Source organism: Hypanus sabinus, chromosome 11 (genome assembly GCF_030144855.1).
Source record: "Hypanus sabinus isolate sHypSab1 chromosome 11, sHypSab1.hap1, whole genome shotgun sequence".
NCBI lineage: Eukaryota > Metazoa > Chordata > Chondrichthyes > Myliobatiformes > Dasyatidae > Hypanus > Hypanus sabinus.
In genome coordinates this window covers 95,642,468-95,660,714 of record NC_082716.1, presented here as the reverse complement: position 1 = coordinate 95,660,714, position 18,247 = coordinate 95,642,468, and the positions used below count along the sequence as shown (strand labels likewise).

Sequence of the window (18,247 nt, the reverse complement as noted above, 5' to 3'; positions counted from 1 at the left end):
CCACAATTGACTACAGCATGACAATTCATCCAGCCACATCAGCTTCACTCAGGTGCTTTGTTAATTATTTGCCCTCTTATTCACTCCTATGCAATGTTGTCCCTGACAACCAATTGCTTCTCAAATATGATAGTGCCATCAGATGAACAGCTATAAATTCTTGTTTTAATTGCACATCATAAGAACAAATAATTCATAGAAAGGGATAGGCGTTCTCAGTTCCTCAAGCTTGTTTCATTATTTAATAAGATCACATCACTCCCCGTCTTAAAGTATTGAAAACTCTCACAATCAAAGAGTGGCAGAAACAAGAGTTCCAAAGAATAACCAAGTCTATGTTCACCCATGAGGGTAAACACCCTCTCTAGATCCACAATGTTAATTCCAATCAATATCTTAATTTTCAATTGATCCCTTCTCCAGCTGATGCAAGTTTAGCCTGTCTTTTCCTTACAAGTCATTCCACCCATTTTAGGTACTGATCTTGTAAACCTTCTTGGAACTGCTTCCAATAAATGACATCCCTCCTTGCTACAGACTTCACTATAAATGTGGTCTCATCAATGCCCCACGTAACAAATAATAAATGCATCAAATCGAGCACTAATACATCAATTGGATCGGTGAAGTACAGTTCAGGATAAAATGTTGCACTGCTAGGATGGACATATTAGTTTTGGCTATGTAGAACAACTGCCCTAAAGAACAATCCTAAAAACCTCCATTAGGTCCATCCGACAGAGATGTCTCCCAACTTTAACCACAATTCTCTTCTTCTACCAATCCACCAGTAATCCTGCCCACTTATTCATTTTGTAAAGCAAAGACCTTTACTCTTAGCTAACACCAACACCTTACACATGCGTGCTACTTGTGCCAGCTTCCTTCATGCAAAACATAGCCTGCTCTTTTCCAACATTCCTTTTTCCTGGAATGCAATGCTGCATTGAGCTGAGAAAATCAATGAATTACATGTTTACCGACTCTGGGCAGCAGAAGCCATGTCCCGACCTGAACTTTTGCCACTGCACAGCTGCAAACGAAAGCTCACTAGTTTGCAACTCCATTAAATTATTTGGTCTTGTCACAAAGTGATGGTCTAGAACCAAGCAAGGTTCAGGATGTTGGTTAAACAAGCCAATTTAGCTGTGCAGAGTCCTACACCTAATTCAATAGCTTTGATCATTCTTAACACATCATTCTAACATTCTTTCATGTAACAGTTTAATTTTATACATGGCAATACTACCAAAATGTTCTTACCAGTTGTGCACCAACTCGGCCCTAAATAATTTCTGTGGAATTTTAACTGTTTGCACAATTGTAAGCACAATTGTAACATGGTCTCCTCACACCACCTCAACAGCTTCACTTAAATGCTACAAAGCACAAAATTTTTCAAAAGCGCTCGATTTGAGACTCCTGATTCAATTTGGAGAATTCTCAATGCATTTGACTGTATCAAACAATCAAACTGGAAATATTCTATTGCAGTTCAAGGGGCAGCTTAAAGACTGTGAAAGTATCACTTCGGTTTTTTTTGCAACTGCTGGTCAAAAACTGGATAATACTCAAATACAACTTCAGCCAATAAAACTTCTTTGGAAGGCTTAATTAAGGGTGGATACACATGAGCACTTAAATGAGAACTATAACTAACATGACATAAATGGTTCAAGATTGAGTTCTGAAAATGGATTAGACACTTGATGGCCAAAGTGGACACAGTAGGCCAATGATTCTATGACTAAATTAAAAGAGGTAAACAAATTGATGTCAATTGCATAGATACACAGATGAAAGGGCTGAGAGTTTAGAAATAGGAATGATTTGTTAAAATTATATGGGATGATGGTGATGTCACTCTTGGAATACTCTGCACAGTTTTGGTCTCCTTATCTAAGGAAGGATGTTGTAGGCTTAGAGGCCACCAAAAAGAGATTCACTAGACTAATTCATAGGATGAGAAGACTGCCCTATCAAGAGAGGCTAAACAGTTTGACAATACAAGGCACTGCAGATGCTGGAATCTGGAACATCAAACAATGTGCTGGAGGAACTCAGCAGGTCTTGCAACAATTGGGAAAGGAAAGAAATCGCCGACTTCTTGGGTCAAAATTCTGCATCAGAATTGATGCAGAGTTTTGTGTCTGTATCAGGGGTTCCCACCTTTTTTATGCCATGGACCAATACCATGAAGCAAGGAGTCTGTCGACCCCAGGCTTGCAAGCCCTGGTCTCTGGAGTTCATAGGAATAGGGGTAGGGGGGTGGGTGAGGGGACCAATCCTACTGAAACAAAAGATGTTAAGGGGCATGGCATGGTATAAGACAAGACATTTTCAGTAGTGGGAAAATCTAGGTCAAGGGGGCATGGATTCAAGATTAGGACCTACCATTTAAAACCACGAAATGTAGACATTTCTTTCTGCATAGGGTGGTGAATTCTGGACTTCTCTGCTTCAGAGATTTGTGGATGCTAACTCATCAGAAGGGCTAGTGAATACATTTTTAAATATGGCTGGTGCTCGAGGTAGGCTTCAGACACCTCCTGTGGTCTAGGCAGAGGGAACTTCAAAAAGACAACACTCACACTTTTCTCTTCTAACAAACAGTGAGATTAATGAGAAAAATATAATAGTCATCTATCTTTAAAAAAAAATCCAACATTAGAGTAAATAGAAAATGCTAAAAACGGTCTGGTCAGACAGCATCCAAGGCTCTCTGACCTCTGAGCATTTTCAGCTTTCATTTCTGGTTTTTCAGCTGACAATTCAGTTTCAGATACACCCTATCCTCGTTATATGTGTCTTCAGACTATGCGGATTCCCCGTTATGTGAGCAACATATTTCTACAATGTCTCCTTATATGCGTTCAAAACTCAGTTATATGCATGGAGCACTGCTTTCCCGCCAATACAAGTCATATGTGCACGTCTCCCAGTCTCACTCCCACCAGTCTTGCATTGGTTTTGGTAAAGGACGGATGCGCAATCTTGCGCTCTTAAAACTTTTGTTGGTTTTACCTACGGTGCAGTGTTTTGTGCTTGAAATATTTAACTATGCCTCCTAAGCATCCAATGTCATGTCCTGGGCCATCAGCCAAGCGGCACAGAACCACTTTAACACTTGAAAAAAAATGTTGGAAATTACAAACAGCATGGCATCAGCTGAAGGTAACACAGCTCTGGGACACTACTGCTGGGAACAGAATCTTGCCTTTTGTTGCTTGACAATGTGCCAGCCCATCCTAAGCATTTGGACAGTATTCATCTTAACATAACAGTGTATTTCCTGCCCCCTAACACAATATCGCTGATTCAACCACTCGACCAAGGTGTGATCCACATTCAATACATTTTTTTAAGGCGAACTATCTCTCAGATGCTGCAAGCAACAGACGATTTTGAAAATCCCGGGAGTTTACCAATGGTGAAGGAATGGTGGAAGCTGGAACACTTGGCACAAATGGCGATGGACATGGACCCAAGTTTAGAAGAGAGTTAGCATTTCAGTTGTTCCCTGCTGTCAACCCTTCTTCCTTACAAGCAAATTTATGCTGAAAAACAAAATGCTGCCAAGCAAACAACCCTCACCACTTTACTCAAACCGGTGTCATCTCCTGCTGCCGGGAGTTCTAAGAGTTCTGTGAGTCTTCCTTCACCCCTTGCTGTGCTTGATATGATCCCAACACCATAACACCCACTCATCTCCCGGAGCGATCATACCTGCCACTGTTGGTGAGTACTGTACACCCTAGTATGTTAATTTTCTATGATTTATTACATTGACTATTAACTTAAACTGATGAAATATAATACAAATGTGCACTGTGGTAATGGTTTGTGTTGCATTGGTGTGAAAATGTGAATAAATTACAGATAAAACATATTCAGGAAGCCCTCTGGAACGCATCCCTATTTTCTCCATTTAAATTATTATTCATATTATGCGATTTCACATTAGGCATCCACTGCAAGGAACGCATAACAAGCACAGGGTGTACTGAAGTTAATTGGCCTACAACTAATTCATTTTGAATGCATTAATCTGTAATAGGAATGTACCAGCTAATTACCCAAGGTAAACACAGGGGCCAAGGCTAAAGTAAGGGTCAACAACAGCTAATAGTTTTCTTATAGATGTTCATGTGAACTCCACAACTGAAGTTTGACCTCTTTTTGCTTGAAGTTTTGCTTCCGCCTTTGCATTTGAACTTGCAAGGGTATGGTTTTAAAGCCAGCATGCGACAATCAGAAAACAATTTATTATCATGAATGCTGCAATCCTCAAGGGGTCTGAATTGCAACACAGAAACATTGAAACATGCTGGGGGTGGGAAACGAACTGAAGAGACGAAGGAAGTTCGCTCACAAGAAAATGGAAGCAGGGAAGATGTTTTGGACTGCAGGCATGAATGAAACACATAGGCTTTAGACCCCACTTCCGACAAACCTACTGGTAAATGTACAGTCTCTGGAAAATAAAATTCAAGACTAGAATTGCTGGGGGGGGGGGCGGGGTGGGAACCAAACTGAAGAGACAGGAAAGGGCGGTTGGCTCACAAATAGAGAAAGCTTGTAGGCAGTATGAGAGGGAGAATGGGCAGGTGATAGAGAACGGATACGCTCAGACTGATGGCTTATGTGTCTATTTTAATGCAAGAAGCATCATGAACAAAGTGGATGAGCATAGAGCATGGATCAGTACTTGGAGCTATGATGTTGTGGTCATTACAGAGACTTGGATGGCTCAGGGGCAGGAATGGCTACTTTGAGTGCCAGGCTTTAGATGTTTCAGAAAGGACCGGGAGGGAGGAGGGAGGCAAAAGAGGTGGGGAGTGTGACACTGCTAATCAGAGATAGTGTCACAGTTGCAGAAAAGGAGGAAGTCATGGAGGGATTGTCTACTGAGTCTCTGGCTGGAAGTTAGGAACATGAAAGAGTCAATAATTCTACTGAGTGTTTTTTTTAATATATAGACCACTCAATAGTAACAAGGACATTAAGGAACAGATAGGGAGACAGATTCTGGAAAGGTGTAATAGAAACAGGGTCGTCATGGTGGGTGATTTTAATTTCCCAAATATTGATTGGCAGCTTCCTAGAGCAAGGGGTTTAGATGGGGTGGAGTTGTTAGGTGTATTCAGGAAGTTTTCACAGAAACATAGAAAACCTACAGCACAATACAGGCCCTACCTGTATTGCGGAACATGTCCCTACCTTAGAAATTACTAGGCTTACCTATAGCCCTCTATTTTTCTAAGCTCCATGTACCTATCCAAAAGTCTCTTAAAAAACTCTATCGTATCCGCCTCCACCACTGTTGCCGGCAGTCCATTCCACGCACTCACCACTCTCTGAGTAAAAAACTTACCCCTGACATCTGCTCTGTACCTACACAATATGTAGATAAGCCTACAAGAGGAGAGGCTGTACTTGATCTGGTATTGGGAAACGAACCTGGTCAGGTATCAGGTGTGTCAGTAGGAGAGCATTTTGGATATACTCCATCACAATTTTACCTCCTTTACCATAGCATTGGAGAGGGATAGGAACAGACAAGTTAGGAAAGCATTTAATTGGAGTAAGGGGAAATATTAAGTAATCAGGCAGGAACCCAAGTATAAATTGGGAACAGAGAAATGTACAGCAGAAATGTGGCAAATGTTTGGGTGATATTTGTGTAACATTCTGCATAGGTATGTTCCAATGAGACAAGGAAAGGATGTAGGGTACAGGAACTGTGGTGAACAAAGGCTGTTGAAAATTTAGTCAATTAGAAAGGAAAAGCTTACGAAAGGTTCAAAAAAAACCGAGGTAATGATAGAGATCTAGAAAATTATAAGGCAAGCAGGAAGGAGCTTAAGAATGAAATTAGGAGAGCTAGAAGGGGCCATGAGAAGGCCTTGGCAAGCAGGATTAAGGAAAACCCCAAGGCATTCTACAAGTATTTGAAGAGCAAGAGGGTAAGACATGAGAGAATACGACCAATCAAGTGTGACAGTGGAAAAGTGTGTATGGAACTGGAGGAGATAGCAGGGGTACTTTACTTCAGTATTCACTACGGAAAAGAACCTTGCTGATTGTAGGGATGACTTACAATGGCCTGAAAAGCTTGAACATATAGACATTAAGAAAGAACATGTGCTGGAGCTTTTGGAAAGTATCAAGTAGGAAAAGTCACCGGGACCGGATGAGATATACCCCAGACTACCGTGAGAGACAAGGGAGAAGATTGTTGATCCTCTGGCAACGATCATTAATGGGAATGGGAGAGGTTCTGGAGGATTGGTGGATTGCAGATGTTGTTCCTTTATTCAAGAAAGGGAGTAGAGATAGAGAGTTATCCTGTAGAATTTTATAAAAAATTTGGAAAATTGCTTTCTCCATATATGTTGGAGATGTTTAAAGGTTCTTTTGTGAAAAGTGATTTACCTTTTTATGAGGCTTCTATTTCTTTAATTCGCAAAAAGGATAAAGATTCTATTGATTGTGCCTCATACAGACCTATTTCATTATTGAATGTTAATGCTAAGATTCTCACAAAGATAATGGCCAATCAGTTGGAGAGTATTTTGGGTAAAATCATTTTTAAAGATCAAACAGGCTTTATAAAGGGTCATTACTCTTTTTCAAATGTTCGGAGACTATTTAACATTATATATTTGCCCTCTTCTAAAACTCCAAAATGCATTGTATCTTTGGATGCTGAAAAAACATTTGATCGAGTTGAATGGAAATACTTATTTAACGTTTTAGAAAAATTTGGTTTTGGTATTAATTTTAATAATTGGATTAAAATGATATATAAAGCTCCTGTTGCTACTGTTGTCACTAATAACTGTAGGTCTTTTTTTCAGCTACCATGGGGGACAAGACAAGGCTGTCCATTCAGTCCTTTGTTATTTAATATTAGAACCCCTCTTCATGAAGCCAAAAATATTCATGGGATTTTTGTGAATGAGACCATGCACAAGATCTCTCTTTATGCTGATGATTTATTGGTATATATATCTTAGCCTGAATAATCTATTCCTGCTTTGCTAAAATTATTTGACAAATTTGAGATTTTTCAGGATATAAAATAAATTTTAATAAAAGTGAATTACTTCCTTTAAATTAATCTGTCTCTATATATGATAATATTCCTTTTAAAGTTATGGATTCTTTTAGATATTTAGGTGTCATAATTACTAAAAAAAAAAGATCTTTATAAAGCCAATATTTGTAAAGTCCTCCTTTAGTGGACTCTATGAAGTACTCATTTAGTAGATGGAGCCCACTTACATTTTCACCTGTTGGTCGTATTCATGTAGTTGAAATGATGATTTTACCAAAATTTTTATATTTATTTCAGACTATTCCTGTTTTTTTGACTAAGAAGTTTTTTGATCGGATTGATTCTATTATTCTATCTTTTATTTGGAATAATAAAAGACCAAGAATTAGTAAATGTCATTTACAAAAGTTGAAAAAGGATGGCAGTCTTGCTTTGTCTAATCTAAGAATGTATTATTGGGCTGTTAATTTGCAATATATGTCCTTTTGGTTATATTGGGGTGATAGAAATGATTGGCCAATTTGGGTAGACCTGGAACTGAGAACTGTGAAACAGTTTTATTTAACTTCGTTATTAGAAGTTGCTCTACCTATACAATTAGCTAAAGTTGCTAATTTAAACCTATATCCTGTGGTTAAGCACACTTTACAAATTTGGCTCCAGTTCTGCAATTTTTTTAATCTTAAAAAATTTAAACTTTGCAGTATAATTTATTGTAATTACTTTTTTAAACCTTCCTGGAGTGATCCAATTTTTTTACTTCCGAAAAATAAAGGTATTAATTCTTTTTTGGATTTATTTAAAGAAGGCAGATTGATGTCTTTTAAACAATTAGTCAACAAATATTCTCTCTCATATTCACAGTTTTTACAATACCTTCAAATCAGACTTTTTTAACAAAAATATTTAAATAATTTTCCTTACATATTGGAGACTGACTTGTAGATACTATTATGAATATGCACCCTTCGATGAAAGGTTCCATTGGAAGAATTTATAACTTACTATTACAATGGGATAAGCATCCTTTACTTAAGATTAAACAGGATTAGGAGAAGGAACTCAATTTGACTTTTACATGGGAGGACTGGACGTGGATTCTGAAGCTGGTTAACTTTTCTTCGATCTGTTCTAGTCATTCACTGATTCAATTTAAAATTGTACATCATTACCATTTGATGAAGGAGAGACTTTCTAAAATATTTCCCAATGTTGACAAGTATTGTGATTGATGTAAAACTGAGATAGCTACACTGACACATATGTTCTGGTCATGTTCTATATTAAAACAGTTTGGAAGTCAGTCTTTCTGACAATTTCTAAAGCACTCAGAATCAATCTACAACCTAATAAATTGACTGTGCTTTTTGGAATAATTCCTCAAAATATACATGGTATTTCTGTGTCTGACCAACATGTTATTGTGTTTGTTACATTGATAGCTAGGAGGGCCATCTTGTTGAAATGGAAGGATATATCAGCTCCTACTTTGTCACAAAATTAGAAGTCGAACCTTTGAACCTTTATTTGATTTTGAGAAGAGATGGGGCTCATTTGCTCGTTATTATCATTTCAGTTAACTGATAGATTTCCTCCACGATCTAAGTGTAATTTTTTTTGATATATCTTTCTTTCTTGTTGGCAGTTTGATGTTTAGCTTTAGAAGCTTTCTGTATGACACATGGCTCCGGGGTTGTACCCCCAATGGGTTTCTTTTTTTTCTCTCACTTTTCTTGCTTAGTAGGGTTTTTTTTTATTCATAAAATTTTCAATCTTTAAGATAATTAAAGATAATAAAAAAAGTAAAGTAAAAAAGAAGAAAATTTAAATCACATGAAAATATTGAATGAAAGGTTGCTAGGTTTGCTCAAATTCAAAAGATGTTTCAAACGTCCGACTTCTAATTTTCTCCAAGCTTAAAAACGACATAATGGAGGAGAGCCAAAAAAAAAGTAGGTGGATTAGGATCTTTCCAATACAACAAAATAGCTCTCCGAGCCAATAAAGTTGAAAAAGCTATAATACGTTGAGCAGAAGCAGAAACATTTCCTGCTTCCTTCGGAGTGATCCCAAAGATTGACGTAAGTGAATTAGGTTGTAGGTCCAAACCGATGACTTTCGATAACATTCTAAAAACATCCCTCCAAAAATTATTTAACTTTATACAAGACCAAAACATATGAGTTAAGGTAGTCACATTATATCTATCACAGGTGGGATTTATATTAGAAAAAATATGCGCTACTTTCTTTTTTGACATATGCGCCCTGTGTACTACCTTGAACTGAATCAAGGAGTGATGGGCGCAGATGGATGAATTGTTAACTAAATGATAAATTTTATTCCATGGATCACCTGAAAGTGACTGCTGAAGTTCCAATTCCCAAGCACATTTAACCTTATCATTAGACATCATTTGTAAATTCATAAACCGTTTATATATAACGGCTGTCAATCCTTTTTAAGATGGTTTAAGCTGTAAAATGACATCTATCATATTTGGTAAATGAGCAAAAGGATAATTCAGTAATTAATCTCATAGAAAATTCCTAAGTTGTAAATATCTAAAAATTGTGCATTAGATATATCATAATTATCCACTAGCTGCAAAAAAGACACTGAACAATTCTCTAAAAACAAATTTTAAAAAGTTTTTATTCCCTTAGTTTTCCATATTAAAAAGGCCTTATCCAGAATTAATGGTTTAAAAAAAGTTAAAATGGATATTATTAGAGAGAACAGTTATTCGGATCAAAAAATCTGTGAAACTAAAACCAAATTTTTAATGTATGTCTAACAATGGGACTAAAATCTTGTCTACCAATCCTAGAAAACAAAAAAAGGAAGAGGAGCTCCCAGTAAGGAAGCCAAAGAAAACCCCCTTACCGAGCTCTCCTCCAAACGCAACCATGAAAGTTATTATCTATATTGTAAATCCAAAAAATAATACAATGAATATTAATTGCCCAATAGTAAAATCTAAAGTTTGGTAACCTCTATCCTCCATCTTTTTTTGATTTTTGCAATAAAGGTTTACTCAACCTAGAACTCTTATTATTCCAGATATATGACAGGATCACAGGATCTATTCTATCAAAGAACGTTTTTGGGACAAAAGATGGAACAGCTTGAAACATATATAGAAATTTCAGTAAAATTACAATTTTTATAGCATTTATTCGACTAATTAACGACATCATCATAGGCGACCATTTAGAAAGCATTTGTTTTGTATAATCAATTAGAGGAAGAAAATTATACTTATATAGATCTTTAAAATTTTTAGTAATTTTAATACCAAGATAGGTAAAGTAATTTTTAGCAATATTAAAAGGTATTTGATCATAACATTCAGAATAATTATTAATAGGAAATAATTCACTTTTATGTAAATTTATTTTATATCCAGAGAAAATACTGAATTCAGTAAATGTGGATATCAGAGGGAATAGAGTTCTTAGGGTCTGAAATATAAACTAATAAATCATCTGCGTATAATGAAACCTTACATAATTTATCCCCTCTCTTAATACCCTGAACAGAGTTTGAATCCCTAAGAGCAATAGCAAGTGGTTCTAAAAGGGAATCTGTTCTGGACCCCCTCCGTGATTTTTATAAATCACCTGGATGGGAAAGTGGAGGGATGGGTTAATAAATTTGCTAATGACACAAAGTTTGGGGGTGTTGTGGATAGTGTGGAGGTCTGACACAGGTTACAGTGGGACATTGATAGAATGCAAAACTGGGCTGAGAAGTGGCAGATGGAGTTCAACTCAGACGAGTGTGAGGTGGTTCATTTTGATAGGTCAAATATGATGGCAGAATACAGTATTAATGTTAAGACTCTTGGCAGTGTGGAGGATCAGAGGGATCTTCAAGTCTGAGTCCATAGAATATTCAAAGCTGCTGCGCAGTTTGACTCTGTGGTTAAGAAAGCATACGGTGCACTGGCCTTCATCAGCAGCGAAATGTAATGTTACAGCTTTATAGGACCCTGGTCAGACCCCACTTGGAGTACTGTGCTCAGTTCAGGTCACCTGACTACAGGAAGGATGTGGAAACTATAGAAAGGGTGCAGAGGAGACTTACAAGGATGTTGCCTGGATTGGGGAGCATGCCCTATGATAATAGTTCGAGTCAACTTGGCCTTTTCTCCTTGGAACGATGGAGGATGAGAGGTGACGTGATAGAGGTATACAAGATGATGAGAGGCATTGAAAGTGTGAATAGTCAGAGGCTCTTTCCTAGGACTGAAATGGCTAACATAAGAGGGCACAGTTTTAAGGTGCTTGGAAGTAGGTACAGAGGAGATGTCAGGGCAAGTTTGTTTATTTTTTTTAAATGCAGAAGGTGGTGAGTGCATGGAATGGGCTGCTGGTGACGGTGGTGGAGGCGGATACAATAGGTCTTTTAAGAGACTTTTGGATAGGTACATGGAGCTTAGAAAAATAGAGGGCTATGAATAACCCTGGGCAGTTTCTAAAATAAGTTAATGTTCAGCACAGCATTGTGGGCTGAAGGGCCTGTATTATGCTGTAGATTTTCTATGCGTTTTTTTGCATTTTGGGTGCTTGATGGACTTTTTGATAAAAAAAAAGATTCTACTGGGTTTCTTTGTTTTGTGGCTGCATACAGGAAGTCTTAAGGTTTCTTAAGGAATTTATTATTTTTTTTAATGCGATGGAGCTGGGAATAGGCCCTTCCAGCCCTTTGAGTTGAACTGCCCAGCAAACCTGATTTTACCCTAGCCTAACCACAGGACAGTTTTTTACAATGACCAATTAAACCTTCTAACTGGCACGTCTTTGGACTGTAAAAGGAAACTGGAGCACCAGGAGAAAACACACACATTCCAAAGAAAAGACGTACAGACTCCTTACAGATGACATCGGAATTGAACTCTGAATTCTGTCACCCCAAGTGGAGCGCTAATCACTGTGCTACCATGGCATCCCATATTTACAGTTGATTATAGAGCATTTTCCATTCTACCTTATAGTCTGGGCAGTAAATGGAAGACATGTTCTTGCATCCTACTGCTTTATAAGCACATCCTGATGTGAAATCCCTTTTTTGTCAATAATAACAACAATGCCTCCTACTGAAAACCCTTAAAAGATGACAATGACCACCCAGAAAACAGGATACCAAACTTCTTTTTATATATAAAACTGTTTTATCATCTCTATATAATTAGAGCAAACAAAAATAAAAATAGGCATTTCTCTCCACTCTTAGTCATAGAGCACTACAGCACCGAAACAGGTCTTTCAGCCCTTCTGGGCCATGCCAACCTGATTTCCTAACTAGTTCCATCACCCCACATCTGGACCATAGCCCTCCATACCCTCTCATCTATGTACCAATCCAAACTTATCTAGATTTAAATGTTGCAATAGAACCTGCTCACGCCACCCTATAAGTGAGGATGTAGTCACCTTTCACCCTAAACTTATGCCCTCTAGTTCAACTCTCACCCAACGGCAAGGGGAAAGCCTGCATTTGCCCTATCTATTCCCCTCAATTTTGTATTCCTCCCCTCATTCTGCTACACTCCAGGGAATGAAGTATTAAACTACTGAAATTTTCCCTGTAACTCAGGTCCTCAAATCCCGGCAACATCCTTGTAAATTATTGGATTAAGGGATTATTGGGGTTTATCATGTTCCATCTCAATTCAAGCAAAATTGCTGCAAAGAAAAAGTGAGTAAAGAAGAAGAATGGCTTAGATCGGAGAAGGTGGGAAATATACAAAGCAGGGTGGCCTGTGTGGAAGTTTTGTAAGTTCTGTAAGTTTACAGAGTAAACTAACTAAAATTCTTCAGCCTTGGAAGCATCTTAGAAAGCCAAGTGTCTCAATCTTAAATACAATTGGCCCTCCTTATCCCTGGGGGATTGGTTCCGGGACCCCCCTTGGATACCAAAAAACGTGGATGCTCGAGTCTCAACTTAACCTGTCTCAATGCGGTGGTCTTTAGGACCCAGCGGAACCCCAGACCTTATTTAACCTATATCCGTGTGGTGGACTTTAGGACCTGGCGCAGCTCTGAATCCGCAGGGTTTCTGTTCACGAAAATGATCACGATTATGATTGAAAATAAAGTGGAAGAAATAAAGCAATTGGAAAGAGGTGAAATGCCATCGGTCATTGGAAAAGCGTTAGACTGCAGTCTGTCAACAATCGGAACAATTTTAATGGAGCTTTTGAAAGGCCCTGCTCCGATGAGAACTACAATTATTACTAAGCAATGCAGTGGTTCAATTATTGAAATACATATGTTTAAGTGCTTTATATGCATAGAAAGGTAAAACATATGCTATATACTAAGACAAACGTTTTACTGAGGCTACAGAATACCGGATGTGCCTGTTCCAACTTCAAATCTGACTTAAAGACAGACTCAGGAACGGAACTCGTTCATAACCCGGGGACTGCCTGTACTTTTAAATCATCTCTAGATTACTACAATGTAATACAATGTAAATGCTATGTAAATAGTTGTAATACTGTATTGTTTAAGGAAAAATGACAAAAAAAAATCTGTACATGCTCAAAACAATGAGTGCTGGAGAGAGAACTTCCCAGTTTTCCTGGTCTGCGATTGGTTGAATCCGCGCATGCGGAACCCGCGGATAAGGAGGGCCGACTGTACCCTGACAAATTGCCCTGTTGCCTTTGATTGGCAAAGAACCTTGTAATTGGTCACATTCAACAATCAGGTGGCTGCTGCAATAGGCAACAGATTGTTGAGATTGGCACTATTACTTTATATGGTAAATTAAAATTAAATCAAATTCAAGTTTTATTATCATTCAACCATACATGAATACAACCGAATGAAACAGTGTTCCTCTGGGACCAAGATGCAAAATATACACAGCACATTCAAAGTAGCAAGCACATACATAGTCCTGCAAAAAACATATATATATATATAGCCCAAGACCCTGACAGACATGTCCTGAAAATTGATGGTGCAATTCCCAGCAGTGCACAAACAGATACACACAATCTAGCCTGATCAAACACTGGAGGGCAGCACCAATGGGAGAGACCAGCCCCCAATCGAGCACAAATGCTGTGCTACATCGCCTCCGGCGTCTCCTCTCCTATACTACTGCAGCAGGCAAGTCCGGGGCTTGAGGCTTGCTACAACCATGGCCATGCAGCTCCCACGCCACCTACCAAACAGGCTTGCAGCATCTTACATTATCAACGTCCAACAGGGTCTTGCAAGCGCAAGGGAAATGCCCAAGGCAATCACCCACGGTTACATTGCACACCAATTTCACACATCAACTCTGATGCCTTTCTGTAGCACGCAGCAACATTGTCTACACACTCAGTTCAGCACCTCCGCCAATGAGCAGCTCACTGGTGGGGGTAGGCCTGCAGTACCGAAGTTCTTTGAGTCCAACATAGTCTTGCGATGGGAAAAAAATACTTAACAATGCCCCCAAGAGACCGCACTGTCTATACACCACCATCTTATTGGAACTCAAGACATTATGCTAGTGGCAGAGAACAGGCACACAAATTAATGGGAAAGAGGCATTTGTTTTGCATTGTTGATTTGTAGATTAAAGGGGCTAAAAATTTAAAGAAATGAAAATATTTGGAGAACGTTTGAACATCAAGGGTATGAGTGGCGATTACGAGTTCCTAATCTTAACTCTTCCTTCCATAAATAGTTATGCACAATATAACTGTGGGTTAACAAGATTAAATCTAATTAAAAGAAGCACCGTTTGAAATTTGCTGATGGGCAAACTGAGTCTCACCTGCCTGGAGGCTGATGAGATTCGGACAGAGACATGTCACTGCTCGATGAGGCACTAAGAGGGCGATCCTGTCCCTTGTTCTCTTTGTCAGATTCTCCTGAAGGCTGATAGATGGCTTTTGGCTGAAAAAAAAGTGAACAGAAAACAATTACAGAGGCCCAACAATATTGGAGAAAAAAATCAGCTATTAATAGCATGTGACTTAATATGTTTGCAAAGAAAATTTTGCAGTCAACCTGTTTGGCCATCCATTACCAAATTTTGTTGGTTCACATCAAGAGCCTTGTGAATGATCTGTGAATGTGATTTAGTAGAACTGAGATCGCCTATTCTGCTAACTCAAACTTTATCCTTCAAGATCCACCCACACACTTTAAATTAGAATATTAAAGATCTCCATACCAAACCTAAACCCTGATCTTTAGTTTATTTAGAGCTTTAAATTAACTTAGTGACACATCTCCTGCTCTCAATGAAAACTGTAAACTTACACTAAATGTTTCCTCGTCCCCACAAAGCTCTTGTATGTATAGCTTGCATCCTAAATCTTAGAAGGAAGGAGCGTCAGAGCTAGTGTGGTGCAGCATCCTGGCTAGAGCTGGACACCTCCTCCTTCTCAGTGTTCACTCAGCAGTCGAGTTTTTGACTCTTCTCTTGCGTGATTGTGATACCATTGAGCTTGCTATCGTGTGTGTGTTCTGTGCTGTGTGCGACTGTTGGGTATTGTATTTTGCACCTTGACCACAGAGTAACATTGTTTCATTTGACTATACAGTATTCACGAGTATTCATGTACAGTGGTGCTAGGAAGTTTAAAATCCTGTAGAATTTTAACTATTTCTGCATAAATATGACCTAAAATGTGATCAGATCTTCACACGTCCTAAAACTAGATAAAAAGAATCCAATTAAATAAATAACAAAAAACATTATACCTGCTCATTTATTGAAAAAAAAGTCCAATAATTACATGTATTTATTGGAAAAAGTATGTTAACCTCTGGAGTAATGTCTTCTACAAGTGATTTGGAGACGGGTTTTCTAATCAATGAGATGTGATTGGAGGTGTGGGTTGAAAAGGTGCCCAGCTCTATATAAAAAAAAGCACGAAGTCAGGTCACTGACAGTGCCTGCTCTTCTCAAGAAAGATCTGTTTATGTGCACCATGCCTTAATCAAAACAACTTAAAAGAACTGTAGAGATGCATCAGGCTGGAAAAGGCTACAAAAGCGTTTCTACAGACTTGAGTGTTCATCAGTCTAAGAGAAATTGCCCAGAAAATGGAGGAAACTCAGTACTGTTGCTACACCAACAGCACAACGTGCAATGCTGATGGAGGTGAAAAAGAACCCAAGAGTGACAGCAAATGACCTGCAGGCTTCTCTAGAACTTGCTAAAGTCTCTGTTCATGTGTCCAGTATAAGAAAAGCACTGAACAAAAATGGTGCTCATGAATGGACACCACAGAAGAAACCACTGCTCTCCAAAAAAAAACACTGCTGCACTTCAAGCTTGCAAAAGAATGCCTGGATGCTCTACAGCACTTCTGGGACAATGTTCTGTGGACAGATGAGACAAAAGTCGAAATATGTTTTTTTTAAGCTGAAATGCACATTGCTACGTTTGGAGTGAAAAAGAGCACTGCACACCAACAACAAAACTTCATCCCAACTGTGAAGCATGGTGGAAGAAGCATCATGGTTTGAGGCTGTTTTTGCTGCCTCTGAGCCTGGTCAGCTTGCAATTGTTGAAGGAACAATGAATTCAAAATTGTATCAAGACATTTTACAGGAGAATGTCAAGGTAGCAGTCCATCACCTGAAGCTTAATAGAAGACGATTCAAAAGACAACAGTAAATCAACAACAGAATGGCTTAAAAAGAAGAAAATTCCTGATGGTGCAGTTACAGCCAGAAGCATAATCAGTAAGGGCTCCCAGGTGGTCTTATTTCCCCCTAAATAAGAAACGGTTATTTAAATAGAAAAGTGGGTCTTGTAGCATGAAAGGGGGAAACAAGAGAAAGACATGAGGAAAATCACAACAAAACCCGAAGACAAGCGATAAAATACCGACACGGTGAGGACACTGACGTCGGTGCTAGCAATCAAGCTGAACATGAGATTATGGGGGCTGTTCATGCGAACATCATGGCCGAAATATAGGCGCTTTGTTCGGACATGAAAAAAAAGTGATATCTTGGGTTTCTAAAGAAGGAACTGGTGGATTTTAGAAAAGAAATTAACCAGAAGTTGAATGCCATTGTTGATGATTTAAAAGAAATAACAAGCAGAGTTGAGGATATGGAGCAAAGGGTGACAGAAGTGGAGGAATGGAAGGCCGGGGAGGTTCTTTCCCGTGCACTGGAACTTCAGGAGATCATTCAAGCTTGACTAACGAACCTGGAGGCACATTCACGCAGGAATAACATACATATCCATGGAATTTCCGAAGGAGACAACATACAGGAATTTCTGGAAAAATTTATTAAAACAGAGTTGCCCCTTCCCAATGTCTCCCTCGGCATACAATGCTGCCATCGATTTTTTAGATCCAAACCACCGCAAGGTTCCAACCCAAGGTTTGTGGTCATCTACATTCAGGAGTATAAAATTAAAGAGTTGGTGCTTTACTCTGCTTGGAAAAAACGAGAGATTTACTAGGACAGGAAAAGAGTATTTTTTGATTGAACTACCCGACCAAAATACTTATGAAAGGCTTACTTCACCATCAGAAAAATGCTTAAAGAAAAGGGGCTCCGGTTCCAGACTCTTTACCCAGTCAAACATTGAGTATTTTTTGGCACTGGACAAGTTATCTACAGTAACACATCAGAGGTGATGGAAGACCTGAAGAACAGGGGATTTTTCCCGGACTGTCCCAGAATTATGGCCCCCATGGCAAAACAGAGGCAGCTTTCCTGAGAGACAGCAGGTGCAAAACCTTGTCAGGAATGAGAAACATGTCTGAAACACATCCAGGACAAGCTAAAGGAATGTTGGCGTAACAAAGATACTGCATGAGAGCTCTCAAAAGTATAGTGATAAAATATCCTTCAGCTAGGTTGGTAAAATCACATGTACCCTAACACCAAACTATAATTGACTTAGTATTAAGAACTTAAAAATAGAACATAAACGATTTTTCCTCCATAAACTCTTATTACCGTAACTGACCACAAACCTGGGAGCTGACGTTGGATTTTGGTTTTTTTTGCGCACTGTCCTGATTTCAATTATTCAGAGCCATCAACCTGCACTAGGAGGGGCCCCTTTGGGTTTAGCTTAAACTTCAAAGATGGAAGTCACGTGTTGTTTATATGTTAAATGTTAGCTTGTTGTGCAGATAGAAGTTCATTTGTTTAGGTCATCTAGGGATATCTAACAATTTATCTAAACTCTTTTTTA

The 18,247-nt window shown here is 38.6% G+C and overlaps 1 protein-coding gene across 5 annotated transcripts in view; it reads right to left on the bottom strand.

Annotated features, from left to right (window-relative positions):
* Positions 1-18,247, bottom strand: part of cep350 (centrosomal protein 350) — a 274,904-nt gene that overhangs the window by 151,001 nt on the left and 105,656 nt on the right. For all 5 annotated transcript variants that reach the window (XM_059984922.1, XM_059984923.1, XM_059984924.1 and 2 more), the window contains exon 11: positions 14,843-14,964. In XM_059984922.1, coding sequence (XP_059840905.1) covers positions 14,843-14,964 — 122 coding nt within the window. The remainder of the gene's footprint in view (positions 1-14,842; positions 14,965-18,247) is intronic.